A 15,032-nucleotide genomic window follows, 5' to 3' on the forward strand; every position below is an offset into this window, starting at 1 on the left:
CTGAGGGTGCTTAAGAACTTCTACTCCTGCACCATCGAGAGCGTCCTGACGGGAAACATCTGCACCTGGTTTGGGAACAGCACCACGCAGGACAGACGAGATCTGCTGGTGGTGCGCTCGGCCGAACGCATCATTCAATCAGAGCTTCCTGACCTGCTGTCCATCTATACCAAACGGTGCAAGACCGAAGCCAGGAAGATTATGATGGACCTCTCCCATCCCAAAAATGGACTCTTCTCACTGTTGAGGTCTGTGAAGCGCGTCCGCTCCCTTAAGACCAAAACAGAGACAATGAGGAGGAGCTTCTTGCCCCAGGCTATTCGGGCCCTGAAGCAGGTGTAGGACATGACTGGACTCTCACACACTCTGTTTATCTGCACACTTCTCATAATTTCTTTCTTAAATTGTTTATATGCACATTCTATTTTTATCTTTATAATTGACCTTTAACTCTTAGTTTAGTCTCTATTTCTTAGGTTAAATTCTTAATTTATTGTTTACATCTGTTAGCCTTTTTTTTTAATTTAACTGTAAATTTCAAAAATTTTTATTTAACTGCGGATTAAAAAAAAATTGTACTGCAAATTTCTAAATTTTTAAATTTGTGAAGTTTGTATAACTATTTAATTTCTGTTGTGTAGTTTAATGGTCAGGCATTGTACAGCAATAAGCATTTCACTACATGTCGTATTGTGTACGATTATGTGTGTGACAAATAAAATTTGATTTTGAATCCTATCGTTCTCACTCTAAAAAATACAAAGTGTATTTAATCTGGTAAAGCCATATGGTGAATGTTGCTTCCAGAAGATGAGATTGCAATTAGGAAAAAGTGTATCCTGTAAGTCCATATGATTAACTTTGAGTAGATCCAAATAAAGCAAAACATCTCTATGTGGCACACGTGGCAATTTAAAAAGTTCTTAAATATTTCTGACTGCATTTGGTACCAGAAAGTTAGGTCAGGTGCTGCCTAAGAATGATAATTAATCAATCAATTATTAAACTTTTGGATCAGTTTTACATGCTATTAGTACAACGTATTAAGAGCATACCAAACGAAATTCTAATAAGATGAAAGAATATGATCAAAATACAGTTAAAAAATCAAAACATGAAATACTTCACTTAGTAGAATATTACTAGAATGAGTTCTCTCTCATTTTCTATCTTTTGTGCGGGGGGCAGGTTGATTGTTCTTGTAAATGAACATGGCAAGTGATCATTTAGCAAGTAAAGGCTCTTTCTCCTGCCCTCCTGCTTGCAGAGAAAAACCGTGATGCTGCATTCTTTTCATAGCTGATAGTGAGAAAGTGGGGTTATTATGTGTGTGCATGCACGATAACAAGGAGGAGAAAGAGAGAGTGAAGAGAACATTCCTTTCTCACTCCCACTCTCTACCACCACACCCCCATCGCTACTCGCTGCCACCCCACCCCCAGTTTCCTTCCTGTGCTTTTTTTAGAGTCTATTGGATGTTTTTCCCACATCCGGCAACAAAGCCGACCTTTTTTATGCGATAATCTAACAGCATGGTGTTCTGCGGTTCAGTTATACACGGGCATGGTCAAATGTAATAAATTCATTGACTTTAAATAAACCACTGTTTCCTAACTTTAACTCCAGACTGCTTAGGTAGCCTTGCAAGGTTGACTTTGACTCTTAGAGAAGAGTTTGTCGACTACTGCAGAATGTATTCTGTAATCACTATCATGTGACTTGTACAGTGCTACAGTACAAATTTATGGTATTAAAAGGGGGTTTATGAAATAAATGAATTACTGTATTGGTCAGATTGTGGGCCGATATAGATAGTGGAATCTGGGTGTATGCTGTTCAGTATAGAAAACAACCCCATAATTTTCCTTTCTCAATAGAATCCTAAGATATATGTATATCGACTGATATATTGACCTGAATTTGTTTTGCCTTAAAATCGGTTTTGGCATCAACCACAAAATAAAAAAACAAGGCAGCAAATAGAAAGTAAATGAACAATTGCACATAGTTTTTCAGATTATTTCACTGGTAGGTCATTTAAGTGTCTTGGAGTCCTTGCCACAATTCATCTCTAGATTTAGTTTGTCTCAGGATCTTCAATCTTTTCACATAATCCCAGACCTCTGATGTGATTTTGGGATTTGGGGTCCATGGGGTCTTCTGCTGGACTTCTTGTTCGTTGTGTGCCCGATGTTCTCGTACATAATGGCCGTGCTGTTGAGCTACTTTTCCCTCCTCCTGATAGATGTAACTTCAGATGTATCTCTACTCAAGCTGCAGAGCTACATCTGAAGGATGATAAAATGACACCAATGCAATACTTTGTCCGTATTACAGTAAATGTTGCTCGCAATACAGTCTGTGTTTACCACAGATTTTTAATGTAAAAAAGCAACCCTCATGGTGGACTGCTGACTTGCAGAATATACACCGATACACTGATATGCTATTATATAGACTGATCTATTACTGCATTTCCTAATGCTCTTGTTAGTAGTACATTATCTCGGAACAATCTTTCAAAGCTCTGATTAAAATATTGACACACATGTCTGTTTGCGTTTATCCCATTGTCATTCCCATTGAATTAATTCCCCTGCCAAGAAGGAATTTCCCAAACAATTGTGCTGCCTTGGCTTAGTTTGTACCAACAGGCTCATCTGTTTTGCCTGAAGTAGTCAAAGTGAAGAGGAAAAAAACAGCTGTCTAGTCAGTGAAGAGACGCCTTGCCAGTTGAGCTGTGAAATCCACAAGTAAGCAGGATAATCTCTTTCACCCAGACCAAATATTATATCCTGTGATGGCAATTTGAATCATTCAATGCACACAACCTTGACCTATCAAGGTGTAATTTCATGTGACAGCAGCATAAGGTACGGTGAGATATCCTAAATCTCATCACACTGGTGCTTGGTAGGTATTGCCTTTTGTTTGAATGTCACTTTCCACCTGCAGTATATAAAGGTATATAGGCAGCATTGTCACATATTTACATAACTGTGTGAGGAGAAACAATGCAAAACATGTTTCTACTGTCAACTTTATGGTAGCAGGGCATTATTATGATTTACTAGTTTATCTGCCACGTGATAGCTTCTGCTATGATATTGCCTATGAGTTGGCATAGGGAGCAGATTCTGTTCAGCTCTTTTTATCAAATGCCACATGGCTCCCTTGCTGGAGGTGTTTTCTTTTTTATTGTTCAGTCGATTTAGTTGATATTACTTGAACATTTAAAGCAGTTTGCTCTTGATGAACTCCACTTCAGTAGCAGTTAAACTGTAGGTTTTACGAGATGTTCTTTCCTAAATCTAATTTGCAACACTCATCAGTTCTCCCCACTGATTTAGTCAAACACATGTGATCACATGATTACCTGTGCATGTGGTTGCCTTGTTACCAAAGCCAACTTTAACTTGAGGCTAGAGGCTCAGTATTCAAATTTCTGCTGCTTTTGGAAATTTTGTCTGCTCCACCAAGCCGTCTCCTGCTTACAAAATAATTTGGCAGATCGCTGCTACAGCAGTCCTCAGTGCTTTTCATTATTTAATCTCATGTCTGGCAGAAAGACTCAGGTGTCACTAGCATGGGCTCATGTCTGTTATCACATGATAGAGATCTTGACGCCCTTATAAGCTTGGTGTGGCAGCACACGGACCAGTTCTACACTTGCTGCAGGAACTGGTTGGATTGATTCTCCAACTCCCAGTCACAGACAGTGACAGATGTAGCTTCAGCGTGTGGAAAATGAAAACGAGTGAAGGCAGTGGGCAAATGCTTTACACCTGCATTCTTTCTAATGGCCAGAAGGGAAGAACGCCACACGTCACAAGTTTATTGGTTTTAATGAATACAGCACAGTGCTCATTTTGTAAATTATTGTCCCAGTTCTATGAGTGATAAGGAATGGTTTGTTGTGAGGTGAGACTACCTTGTGACTGATCAGTCTATACTGTGAGAACACAATGTTCCTTACTTTGTCAGTCGCATCCAGTTTCAAAACAAAAAGATAGCAATAACCAAAATCCTCATGTTGAGGTTTAACTAACAAATGGTAGCACAGTGTCCTTGTCCATCTTGTATATACTCTATATGTAACATATCTCCCAGCAAGCAGAACAAGTACTGCTGCAGTTACCTGCAATTTAAGACAGTGAAATTGGACTGTGTCGTTGAGATAAAAATTGTAGGGTGCAGCTTGTGTGTGTGGTGCAGGTATTACTCATGTTTTTAGGATCTGGAAGTGTTGCAGCTATTACTTATTGGGACATAAAGCAACCCCTAATAATGTAAATAATTGAGTTGTATGATGAGGACAGAGCGTTGCAAGGTTAGAATTAGGCTTGACAAGTGGTATTTATAGTTGGGCTAAGAGAAAGTCTCCAGGCTCCTGTGTTTGTGTAAACATGTACTGTATACAGTTGTAGTCGGATTTAGACATTTTACTTCTAAGAACTGTTTTGACAATAGATTGATAGGATGCCCAGAGGTGTTTTTTGCTTCCCACAATTGTCACAATCAGCATAAATCTGCCTAATCAGCCTAAAATCAAAACGGTTGCCTTTTGAATGAACCTCTGCCATCACATCATGGGAAAGTACTTTTTTTCCCACTTGGACAGATTACCTTAGACTGTCTCTCACCAGCGCTGACATGTAACAAGACCTAAAGCGCTGGTATAGAAGGCCTACTAGACCAGTCCTGTGACTGCACACACACAAGAGCAGCATGCATGCAGAAACTTGCGCAGAGATCTAGGCTTTGCTGCAATCTTGAACTCTCCCTTCCACAGTGACAGCCACCACACAAGACAGTGGTAGTACCTGCAGGGCTCTGTAGGAAGGCAGTTTGGGCAGCCTTTCAACGAAATGTTTTATTTTGCACACTGTTAGTCTAAATTACAAGTTGGGACAGCAACAGAGGACAATTTCCTGTTTACCTTAGGAAAAAAAAGTCCTGAAATGCTCAAACGGAGATCTGAGGCTGTCTGTCTTTTAAACATTCACTTCTACCTCATTCACTTTTGTTCCTTAATTTGTCTGATATTTTGGTGTTAGAAAGGTATATCAGAGCTTGTTTCTTGAAAACCACTGTCTATGGGAAACGCAGGAACACTGAATCTCTGCAGGTTTAAGAGTGAATATCTGGATTAAGATCTGAAAGTTTCAGCAAACAAAAGAAAAGTGCAATTTAGCTCATTTTCAGCCTCGACTTCATTCCTTCATTGCCGTTCACTGTTTCCTGTGTTTGCAGTGCATTGCAGTAGTTATCTCGCAGACTAAAATAGTTTTTCTAACTAGTGTTGACATTTATCAAATTCTGTCTTTTTTTTTTTTGTCTGTGTGGTTGAGTTGATCATAGAGCTCACAACAACATTTGCAGCTTTGCATTTGAGTTGTTTACAGCTGATTTCAGATAAGTTATGTATTTATTTATTGTGGGAAAGTCCTTCCAAATAATCAGTTTTTATGCTTTTATTTGTTTTTTTACATATAAAAAAAAAACCCTCCCCCTCTTTTTATGGCCACAGTTATCATGAATCAAGTAAAACAGTTTGGAATTGGACAGATTTTTTATTTTTTTAAGGTATAAGCCTAATATGTCTCATATTGGTATTAAGTAATGGTTTGTTTTTGTTGTTCTGGGAAATGTCAGATGTCTGATGATAGATTTATGCAACGGTCACATATTTTCTGCACCATGATCCCCTAATGCCTCCCCGCCCACCTCCAGTCTTCCCAAAAACACACACATTTTCCTTGGTTGGAGTCAGTGAGCTCTGCAGTGTTTTCTGTGTCCGTCTCCACCAGCGCAGGGCTACACAGACCTTATTTGGAATGTCAGAACAGAACTGATAGGAGTGGGAGTGAAACAAAGCTTCCCACTCATTTATTTTTTCCTCTTACTTTTAAGTCCCTTTTCAAACCGAATCAGCAGAGGATTGTTTCGTAGCATGAGTGCAGATTAGTGTGACTGCTCGCCTATCCAAATGCATGTGTGTGTAATTTAAGCGAAAGCTGAGAGAGATGGCAAAACTCAACAAGTATACCCTTTTCAACTAGTGGATTTTTCAAAGCTTTCTCCATTGAAGCGGTTTAAAACACTAAATGTGTTTTCTCCTCTCTAAAAGCATGAGGCTTATCAAGGCCTGGCTGAGTGAAGCAGCATTAGTACAGCATTAACCACTCAGCCCAGGTTTCCCACGGGATATAAAATGGATCCTTGTTTCACTAGGAAATCGCCATACCAATGCTGCCGAAGAGCACTTTGCTGTAGCCACACCAGATATTGACAAATGTTATTTCCTGATTGGGAATTGCAATCAATGCACTTGAAAGGGAGCATTGAGGAATTCATAATTATAATAGATGAGTGATATGGCATAAGCAGGGCAAAAAATATGGTGCAATTAAAGATTATCTCGTCAAAACTTAGTGCAGGTCCTGAATAATATACACAGTTAGCACAATAGCCAGTGAAGCTACATAATGGGTTTTCTTTGTAGTGGCCAGAGATATGACTGGAATGGCACAGGAGTGTGTTGCTCAACTCAGTACTGGCAGTGTTGGCTCTCACTGTGCTACAGCTGCATGCTAAAGAGCAGCCAGATGTTTTAGATGGTGAAATGAGCCTAGTGTGCAGGAAGCGGTTCTGCATGCCATAGGAATCATCTTTGAAAACAGGAAGGGAACTTGTTCCCTGCTTATGTGCCTTTTCCTGTGGCATGACCGGAGGCAGGCCTTGTGTTTGGCGTTTGCTGGGGAAAAGGTACTTGAAATTGTTTGGTAATGGCCTTTAACGGGTACAAGTGTTACAGCACAAACTAGAAGAGCCTTTAACTTGTTCAGAGACAGATTTTTTTTTTCCAGAAAAACTAAAAACATCTTATTATCTACTGTGTCATGTGTCCAAATTTCCACCTCCGCAGTAGTTACATTCTTGTGTACCGTTACAGCTAAACCAAAACAATGCATGGAAGCTGTTTTAATCAGTTATATATATATATATATATATATATATATATATATATATATATATATATATATATATATATATATATATATATATATATATATATATATATATACTACAGTCCTGCTTAAAGATCTATGTTTTTGTGCTTCACAGTCCTGGTTTACTTCTTCTGTGGTAACAAGCTGTACATCAAAATGAGCTACTGCAAATATTGCTACCCTTAAATTGAGTGTTTACATCAACAATGTGTGACATGACCCTATTAAAACAATGTGATAGTATGATAATTTAAAGATGACAAATTTACTGATGTTAACTATTCACATAATGTCATGGATGTCATAGGTGTTCTAAACAAAAAAAAGAAAACCTCTCAAAACCCATTGTACACTACTCTCACAGCACCAATGATGGAGAGTCACAGATGGCAACTACATAACAAGCTAAAGAGTCCAGTTTAGCTCAAAAACACAAGTAGAGGAATATGAATGGTAGGGCAGCAACTAGAGATTATTTTGGTAGTCGACTAATCTGCCAATTTGCAGAAAAGTAACAAGGTTACGTTTTGTTTCTGCTGAGCCCAGGTGGGGTGAATTGTATAAAACTTATTGCAGGTTTAAACCTTGGCTGTTACGATTTCTTTTATGTTCTGATTTAAAGTATGTCGACCCACCCACACCCTCAAGCTGTTTCTCAGAGTGAAAGTTGTTTCTCACTTTCTGCCCTTAAGCAGAAACAGTGCAGTACGTCTATTGAAAGAAGATAAAGGTAAGGTAAATTACACACTTACAGCACTTGGTATTGTACCAATGAGACTTTAAGCTGAAGAAGGACCTTAGCAATTAGCCAAGTTGATAGGAAAGCTCAGTGTCTGGTGACCAGCTCTGCGTTTGTTAAATGGATGGATGCTGTGCTGCACAGAAGGAGGTTTAATGGTGTTTTAAAATTTACTGTGAACAAACTTTAAGATCAGAACAGTTGAATCTAGAATTTCTTGCTTTGCACAAATTTATCGCACAGATACCTTTTACTGGAAAATAGAGTCGGATGCGATGCATAGGATTGTTCCTGAATCTGGGGAGCCCTCAGTCCTCCTCAGTAAATGTCTCTGTGGTTAAGAATGACATATAGATGAGAGGCGACAGCAGTGTCAGGAGCTCTGAGAGCCACATGGCCATGGGTGATGTGATGTGACGGCTTGTCACTGCGATGTCGGTGACCTGTGGTACGTCTGCAGTGGCACGGCCTAGCTGGTGTTGCGGTAATGCCTTAGTCGCAGCACTTAGACTCTGTCATTGTATCTGACAGAATATATATATTGAATATAGGCCATTGAAACTACTGCCCTGGGGAAGAATAATTAGTATTTTTAGATCAATACAAATGGTAGATTTACTAAAAGACCTTTTATATATTGTCATCCAGAGTTTTGCATTTCATTACATAGGGTGCCTGGTAATAGAAAAGAGAGCTGCATTGCTTGGCTTATATGAGTTCTTATGATGTCCTTGCATGTTTTTGGAGAATGTTCTCCTGTCCTTTAACTTTGGTGATATCGCATTAAATATTTCTGGATTGTGAACATGCCAAAGCAAGGACTAGCTATAATCTTTCCCTGTAATCTTCAGATTTGGACAGTGGGGAGCTCTTCTTTGGAAGGTAAATGTCTAACAGGATTTTTAGTGTTCAAGCTGCTTTTGATTAAAATAGCAAGTTTCTCTACGGAATGCTGGAACTGAGATACAGTAACTGTTTAAAAAAAAAAAGTTTGCCCTCAGTAAACATAATGGATGATTTCTCTTCAAAGGAGCTCTTATCATCTCTTCCCATTTCCCAGAGGCTGCCACAAAGCTGCCTCTTTTATTCCTCCTGCTGCTGCCGCTGCTCATCCTTCTCTCCTGCCTGCTCTCTGGAGGGCATCCTCAATCTAATACAACTGTGTCAGGAAGTATGGGGATGCAAAGTGCTGAGGAGCCAAAAGTAGCCCACCTCTGCAGTGTGCTGCTTCGTCCCAACACACACCAGCCTGATTAGGGAGGCACACCATGAACCTGTGCTCACATTCCTGTGTAACCTTACGGTATATGAATTCAATTCAATGTAACTATCTAACAAAAGCAGAATACCTGAATTATAATAAAAAGACTTATTATTGCGTCTACTAAAGTTAAATTCCTCTTATTCTTACTTCTATGCAAATCCTATTGTTCAATGAAATGTTTGTATTGTGTGAAAGCCAAAGATGGCTCTTTAAATTTAAATTGAAGTGCAAAATTGTCGGTAGTGATTGAGTATGTTTTCTAGTGGTTGCTATGACATCACTGTTATCCTGGAGATTTTTTTTCTTTCTGTTTTGTTGAATAGTATCAAATACACTCTGCTTACCTCGCTACTCACTGAAATGTGCTGAGTAAAACAAACAAGGATCCCCCCCACCGCTTCGATGACCACACACACACACACACACACACACACACACACACACACACACACACACACACACACACACACACACACACACAGTATGATTTGCCTATATACTGCCTTGTGAATATAAATACCAAGTCTGAGCCTTAAAATAATGAAAATGTTCAAGTTATCATGGATGTTTTTTGGCTACACTATCATAGCTTGCAGCTTCCTTCAGCTAGTTCAAATTTTATAATTCGACGGAACCTTCCACAGTTGGGCCTGCAGATGAATTTTGTGTGACAGCTGATCATTGGCACTGGTCTGAAGGTTCTTATTTCTTATCTGGCAATAAATGAGCTGAAATCCCCTCTTGCAACAGTATGCAACCTGCTGAACTGCATAAATATTATGTCTCCCTAGGAACACAATAGTCGTATTTATTCCTTTATTTTGGGACTGTTTTTTTCCATGTCAAATGCCGAGAGGGAGGTCTATAGCTCTCTCAGGAGCAGATTGCAACATGTTTCAAGGCTCTGGTGAATAGATTAAAGGCTGGCAAGCTCAATCTCTCATTGAGCCACACTCTCTTACTCACACATGCGCAGACACAAAACCTGCAAACACTCTAAAACCTATACCCTTAAAGCATGTATGGCTCAGAGGGCTGTGCCACTGGACTGACAGATGGTACCATGAGGCTTGGTGTTGCGCCGTTGTGATGGCTCACCCGGAGCCCCATCCACACTGCTCAGCATCACTGCAGTGCTCAGCTTGACACACAAGCCAACAGCCTTCCAGCTCACATGAACAGATAGGCTCTGTTGACATGGCCAAGGTCAGGTTCCTCACTGACACAGTCAAAGATCATCAACAAACGTGAACCGGAATATGTTCAAAACTGAACTTATCGTTCTTAATTTCCTCAGGAAAATCATTTTTTGGAAAATTGTCTCCAAGCTTGGATCAGCGGCTCTGCACTGTGCCGTATTGGGTTCTTTTTCGGTTTACTATATCTGTGAGAACTTTTAATTTGATTTTCCAGCTTGTACTAATCCATTTTTGAAAAAAAATAAAATCCTGGTGTACACACTGTGCTAAACCTTGGGCCTGACAGTGGCTGAACGTTTTCTCAACACAGAAAATCAACGGCGCAGTTGCGCGTGCCTCTCTTAGATGATCAGTATATAATATATAGGTTTAAGCCGCTCATGCAGAAGGAATCTCTTTCAAAGTGATTCAGAGCATCTGAGCTCATTAAATGTTAATCAAAAAATCTATTTTGAGATCACTAGGAGATCAGTCATGAGGATTTCAGGTCAGCTGTGAGGCCACTGCATCCGAGTACTGAGAGTTGAGTGAGCAGGATGGTCCTTTTTTTGCTGTGAAGTGTTTGCGCTTGACGTTGGGGTTTGTCCCAATTGAAGCCAGTATCGTGACACATATGAGTGACTGAAGCATGAGAAAATCTCAACTGCAAAGTCTTGAGACACTTCATCCTTGAAGTTTGAACTGAACACTACTCCTGGCTATTTTTTTTTTTTTTTTTTTAAATGGCACAGAAACAGAAATGAGGCAACCCTCTCTCACAGTGGCTTTTTGCAACACATGCACTGTCCTTTCCATTATTCATGATGTGTTTTCACTGACAGTGCCTTGAACCATGAGGAGTACTCCTGTCTGTCTTTTCCAGAAAGAGCCCTGTGGAATGAGAGAACATGTACCTGAGGTGCACACACTAAAAAAAAGCCTGTTCTCATCTGGTTTTGGAGAAAATCACATGTCGTAGATTATGCGGCTCTCATTGAAGATGGAAAAAGTTCATATGGCTGATTAACTCATGGAGCATTTCCAGTGTAAAATTATATGCAACTCCAGAGTTCCCTGTATTAAGCAGGAATCAAGCAGCCAGACTGCCATTAAGATAAGAGGTTTTTTTCTTCTCTAGACTCTAAGAAACTGTCTGCTGAGGTTACTTTATCTAGCAAAGCATGTTTAAATTATTGCCTCTCTTTTTGTTTGGTATTGGGTTGCATTTTATTTTGTTTCATTACTTTTTTAATTATTATCTTAATTACTATTATTATTATTATTATTATTATTATTATTTGTTTTGGTTTTAGATGCAAACCAATAAAACGTACATTACGTTTCACTTACCAGCCTACTTTGTTTACTTATTTGTCCCTGTCGAGAACATTTTTTAAATACTACTCTCTTTTTCTACTATTGAAACAATCCTTAATGCAGATTTCAAGATAATGTGGCAAATGTTGCACATGCAAGCCCTGTTGGGGCTGTTGGATGAGCTTAGATTAAGAAAAAAACAGATTTTTATAAGCACCTTGAAAGTGCAAATTCTCAACATACATTATTTTGCACAATAGGAGGCAAACATCCAAGAGAATGAAAACTGACCGTAGTTTTTTTTTTTTTTGAGTGGATTCATACTCATCATAAAATGGAGCAAAAGTAAGGGTCTGCTGCTTGCATGTTGAATTTTCTCCTGGATATCTTTGTTTTGCAGTTGTGGTTTAAAAAATATGGTTTGTATTAGCGAGATAAAGTTAAATGCAAAGTCAGTGTGATTAAACAAAACAATGTCCCTCTGCTTTTAAGTGCATCAGCATTATTGTCATCATCCAGTTACTGTGTCGAAGCACGCATGGACATGTATTAGCATTTACAGGCTTGGTGAGTCAGAGATATTTGTACCTTGATTAACATGAACTGTTGTTAAGAGCATTAGTAGAAATAATATGACATGAACAGAGTAGAAATGTAGTGAACTGCAGGATTCGCTCCAAAGCCTCAAGCTATGAATCATCTTAATGCCAGCTAGTGGAAATGAGTCAAATTTGTTCCACAGTGAAATATGCAACACACTGATACTCCTCCTATGATCAGGCTGGTGTACAATTAAAACCATTTTGTTTCCATGCAGGAGTCGCATTAAAATATGGTCAGATAATCAGCCATTTGTATGAATGCATTTACACAACAGATCGCTTCTTAATAGACAGCCTTTCTCACTGTTGTTAAAGACTCATATTGGAGATTGTATTGTTTTGTTGACATGATGATATCTTCTCCTAAAAATATGACTCATTTTTGGAATAGTAAAATTCACAGTTAGGATGTTAAGAGTGTTGCTGTGTGCTTAGTTAGTTCCACCTCTGTTCTTATTACCTTAAATGAAGACATGGGTAGAGGACAAAAGGAAATCAGATATCTGCACCAGCATGTTAAGCAGAATCTCAGCCACAAAGGAGAAACTCTGTATATCTAACGAAGCACAATGGATGAAAATATAATGTATGCAAATGAGGGAAACAGACAAAGAGCTTATTCTTCTCTCTGCAGTCTGTCGACTATATCAGATTCCTAACTATCTTCTCATCCCATTCAATGCGCTCAGGCTACATTATATCAAAACATTTTTCCAGTTCCTTCTTGCTGTATTGGAAGAGTTTAAATAAAACTGTGTATTCAAATTTTGCCCAATCTGAACGTGCATAGTCTTACCCTAATTTGTGATTGATGCCAGAATGAACCGTTTGAGAAATCACTGCTTTTTTTAACTTTAAGATTAGCATTTGTTAATTAATATGTGTGAAATTAGTCTTGAATACATGGTGTCACTTCACGTCTGTGTAGTGTATTCATTTTCAGAACTGCTTTACATTCTCTCACATGACATATTTTCCATTAAGTACAATAATTGAACTCTGGGTTTATCTGAACTGCATACCTGCTGGGGTTATTTTTGAGGGGAGGGGGTTGCTTACCTGGTGATAAAAAGGTAAATGTTAAAAGCCTTTGATATTTTTTTTCTGGGTTTAACTTCTATATGTTGTTTTTTGCAGATTCATGGATCTTTGCGAAGGAAGATTGAGGGGCATGCCCCAGGACAAATATCAAAGCAAAATGGCCTCTCCTGTGGTTTCCCTGGATCAGACTTTAAGCGGGTCCGTGTGGACCACAACTTAGCCCAGTCCCATTCTCTGCAAGGCACCTCAGCCATGAGCATGCAGAGGAAGAATTACATGATGCCTCATGCACTGGGGTCAGACATATTCAACATGACCCTGAAAGAAATGAAGAAAGAGCCCTCTGAGATCCAGTCTTGTGACCAGTCAAATGCAGAGATGATGTTTGACTTCAAAGATGAAGGTCAGATTGATCCAGAACTCCAGGATCTCTTTGATGAACTGACAAAGACGGTGCCTACACTGAATGACCTGGAGTTTGAAAAGATGCTAAAGCAGGATGATACATTTGGCTTGGATCTAGGACGGCCAAGCTCGGCGGGAGCAGCTGCCAGTCTGTGCTCTCCACTGGAGAAGCCGATAAAGACAGAGCACTCACCTGATTTTGGGCAGGCTCATTGTGGCTCTCCACAGCTTCGACCCGCTTCTGCAGGGCCCACTTTCACATTGACCAGCACGTCTTCAACCACCACATCGCAAAAAGCAAACACTCAGGCAGGACACCCAAGGATGCCCTGTTGGCCTGAAATATCTCACGCAGAGCAGCTAAAGCAGATGGCAGCAAACCAGCAGCAACCGAATTCTCTTCTCCATCACCACCACCAAACCGCACCTGTGGCCCTGACCAGCTGGGCTCCTTCCATGAGCACCCACTCCTCCACCAGCACCTTCCCTCAAGACAATGTCTCTAGCCCACTCCCACTCAACCAGCAGAGGATTGGCTCTCACAATAAAGGGATCAACAACTGTCTCTTCAAATCAACCAGCCACAATGGCTCCAATCATTTGGACATGAAGGTTCTCAGCACCAAGCCTACATTGCATTTCAGCCCCAAAGTACCCCATTCTGCCAGCCAGCCCATGTCTATCATGACAAACCCAGTGAACAAGACAGAACAGCAGCAACAGTCACCTTCACCGGGCCCACATCAGCCACATTCAGGTCTTCATTTCCAGAACCAACAAATCCCCACATCAGGAGCCCTTTGTCTGCAAACCAAGACTGCTCACGGAGGGCTGCCTTTCAGACCGTCACAGCAGCGGCAGGTAAGGTCTCTGTCCAAAATTCCTTTACACACGATTGCCCTTATGTGAAAACACTATTTTAACTTTTCAGCTCTACAGCAGGACGGCTTCCACAATTAAGAGATTTGATATAACATGTGCCCATAGCGGCATATCAAGCATAGCTAGTGCCATAAAATACTGAGACCAGTATGGCTACTTAACATTCTGTTTGATCCACAGAATGTTTCATTTTTCTATTTTACTGCACTTTATGAACAAAGTCAATAACAGCACCGACTGCCTTTTTTTCTGTAGAAAGTCTAGTAACATAATCCAAAGCACAATCAAACGTACTGATTTAGTTGTCCTGCTGGCATCTTCAGTTTGCTTGCAGCAGCCAACCTGCTGTCTAAAACAGCTACAATGCAGCTCTGTTTATTCTGCGACTTTATTGTTCTTGCTAATGTCTGTGTGTGTGCGTTTGACGATGACACAGATTGCCAGAGCATGGTAGATTATCATGCAGGACTTCTAATTTCTCTGCTTGTCATGGTGGCTCCCTGTCAGGGCACAGATATGCACAGCGGGATTTGCTAATTGGAGGTTGTTAGCTACAAGGGACAAGTGGTGGAAAATGACAGTAATCTGCTT

At 39.9% G+C, this 15,032-nt stretch overlaps 1 protein-coding gene across 1 annotated transcript in view; it reads left to right on the forward strand.

The window, feature by feature from the left end:
* maml2 (mastermind like transcriptional coactivator 2) overlaps positions 1-15,032 on the forward strand; it is a 33,641-nt gene that overhangs the window by 12,832 nt on the left and 5,777 nt on the right. The window contains exon 2 of the mRNA XM_086262162.1: positions 13,251-14,420. Coding sequence (XP_086118288.1) covers positions 13,251-14,420 — 1,170 coding nt within the window. The remainder of the gene's footprint in view (positions 1-13,250; positions 14,421-15,032) is intronic.

Source organism: Aulonocara sp. 'chitande type north' Nkhata Bay, linkage group LG14 (genome assembly GCF_057382095.1).
Source record: "Aulonocara sp. 'chitande type north' Nkhata Bay isolate Kocher_YH1m ecotype deep benthic linkage group LG14, A_spYH_male_GT1.1, whole genome shotgun sequence".
NCBI classification, from domain to species: domain Eukaryota; kingdom Metazoa; phylum Chordata; class Actinopteri; order Cichliformes; family Cichlidae; genus Aulonocara; species Aulonocara sp. 'chitande type north' Nkhata Bay.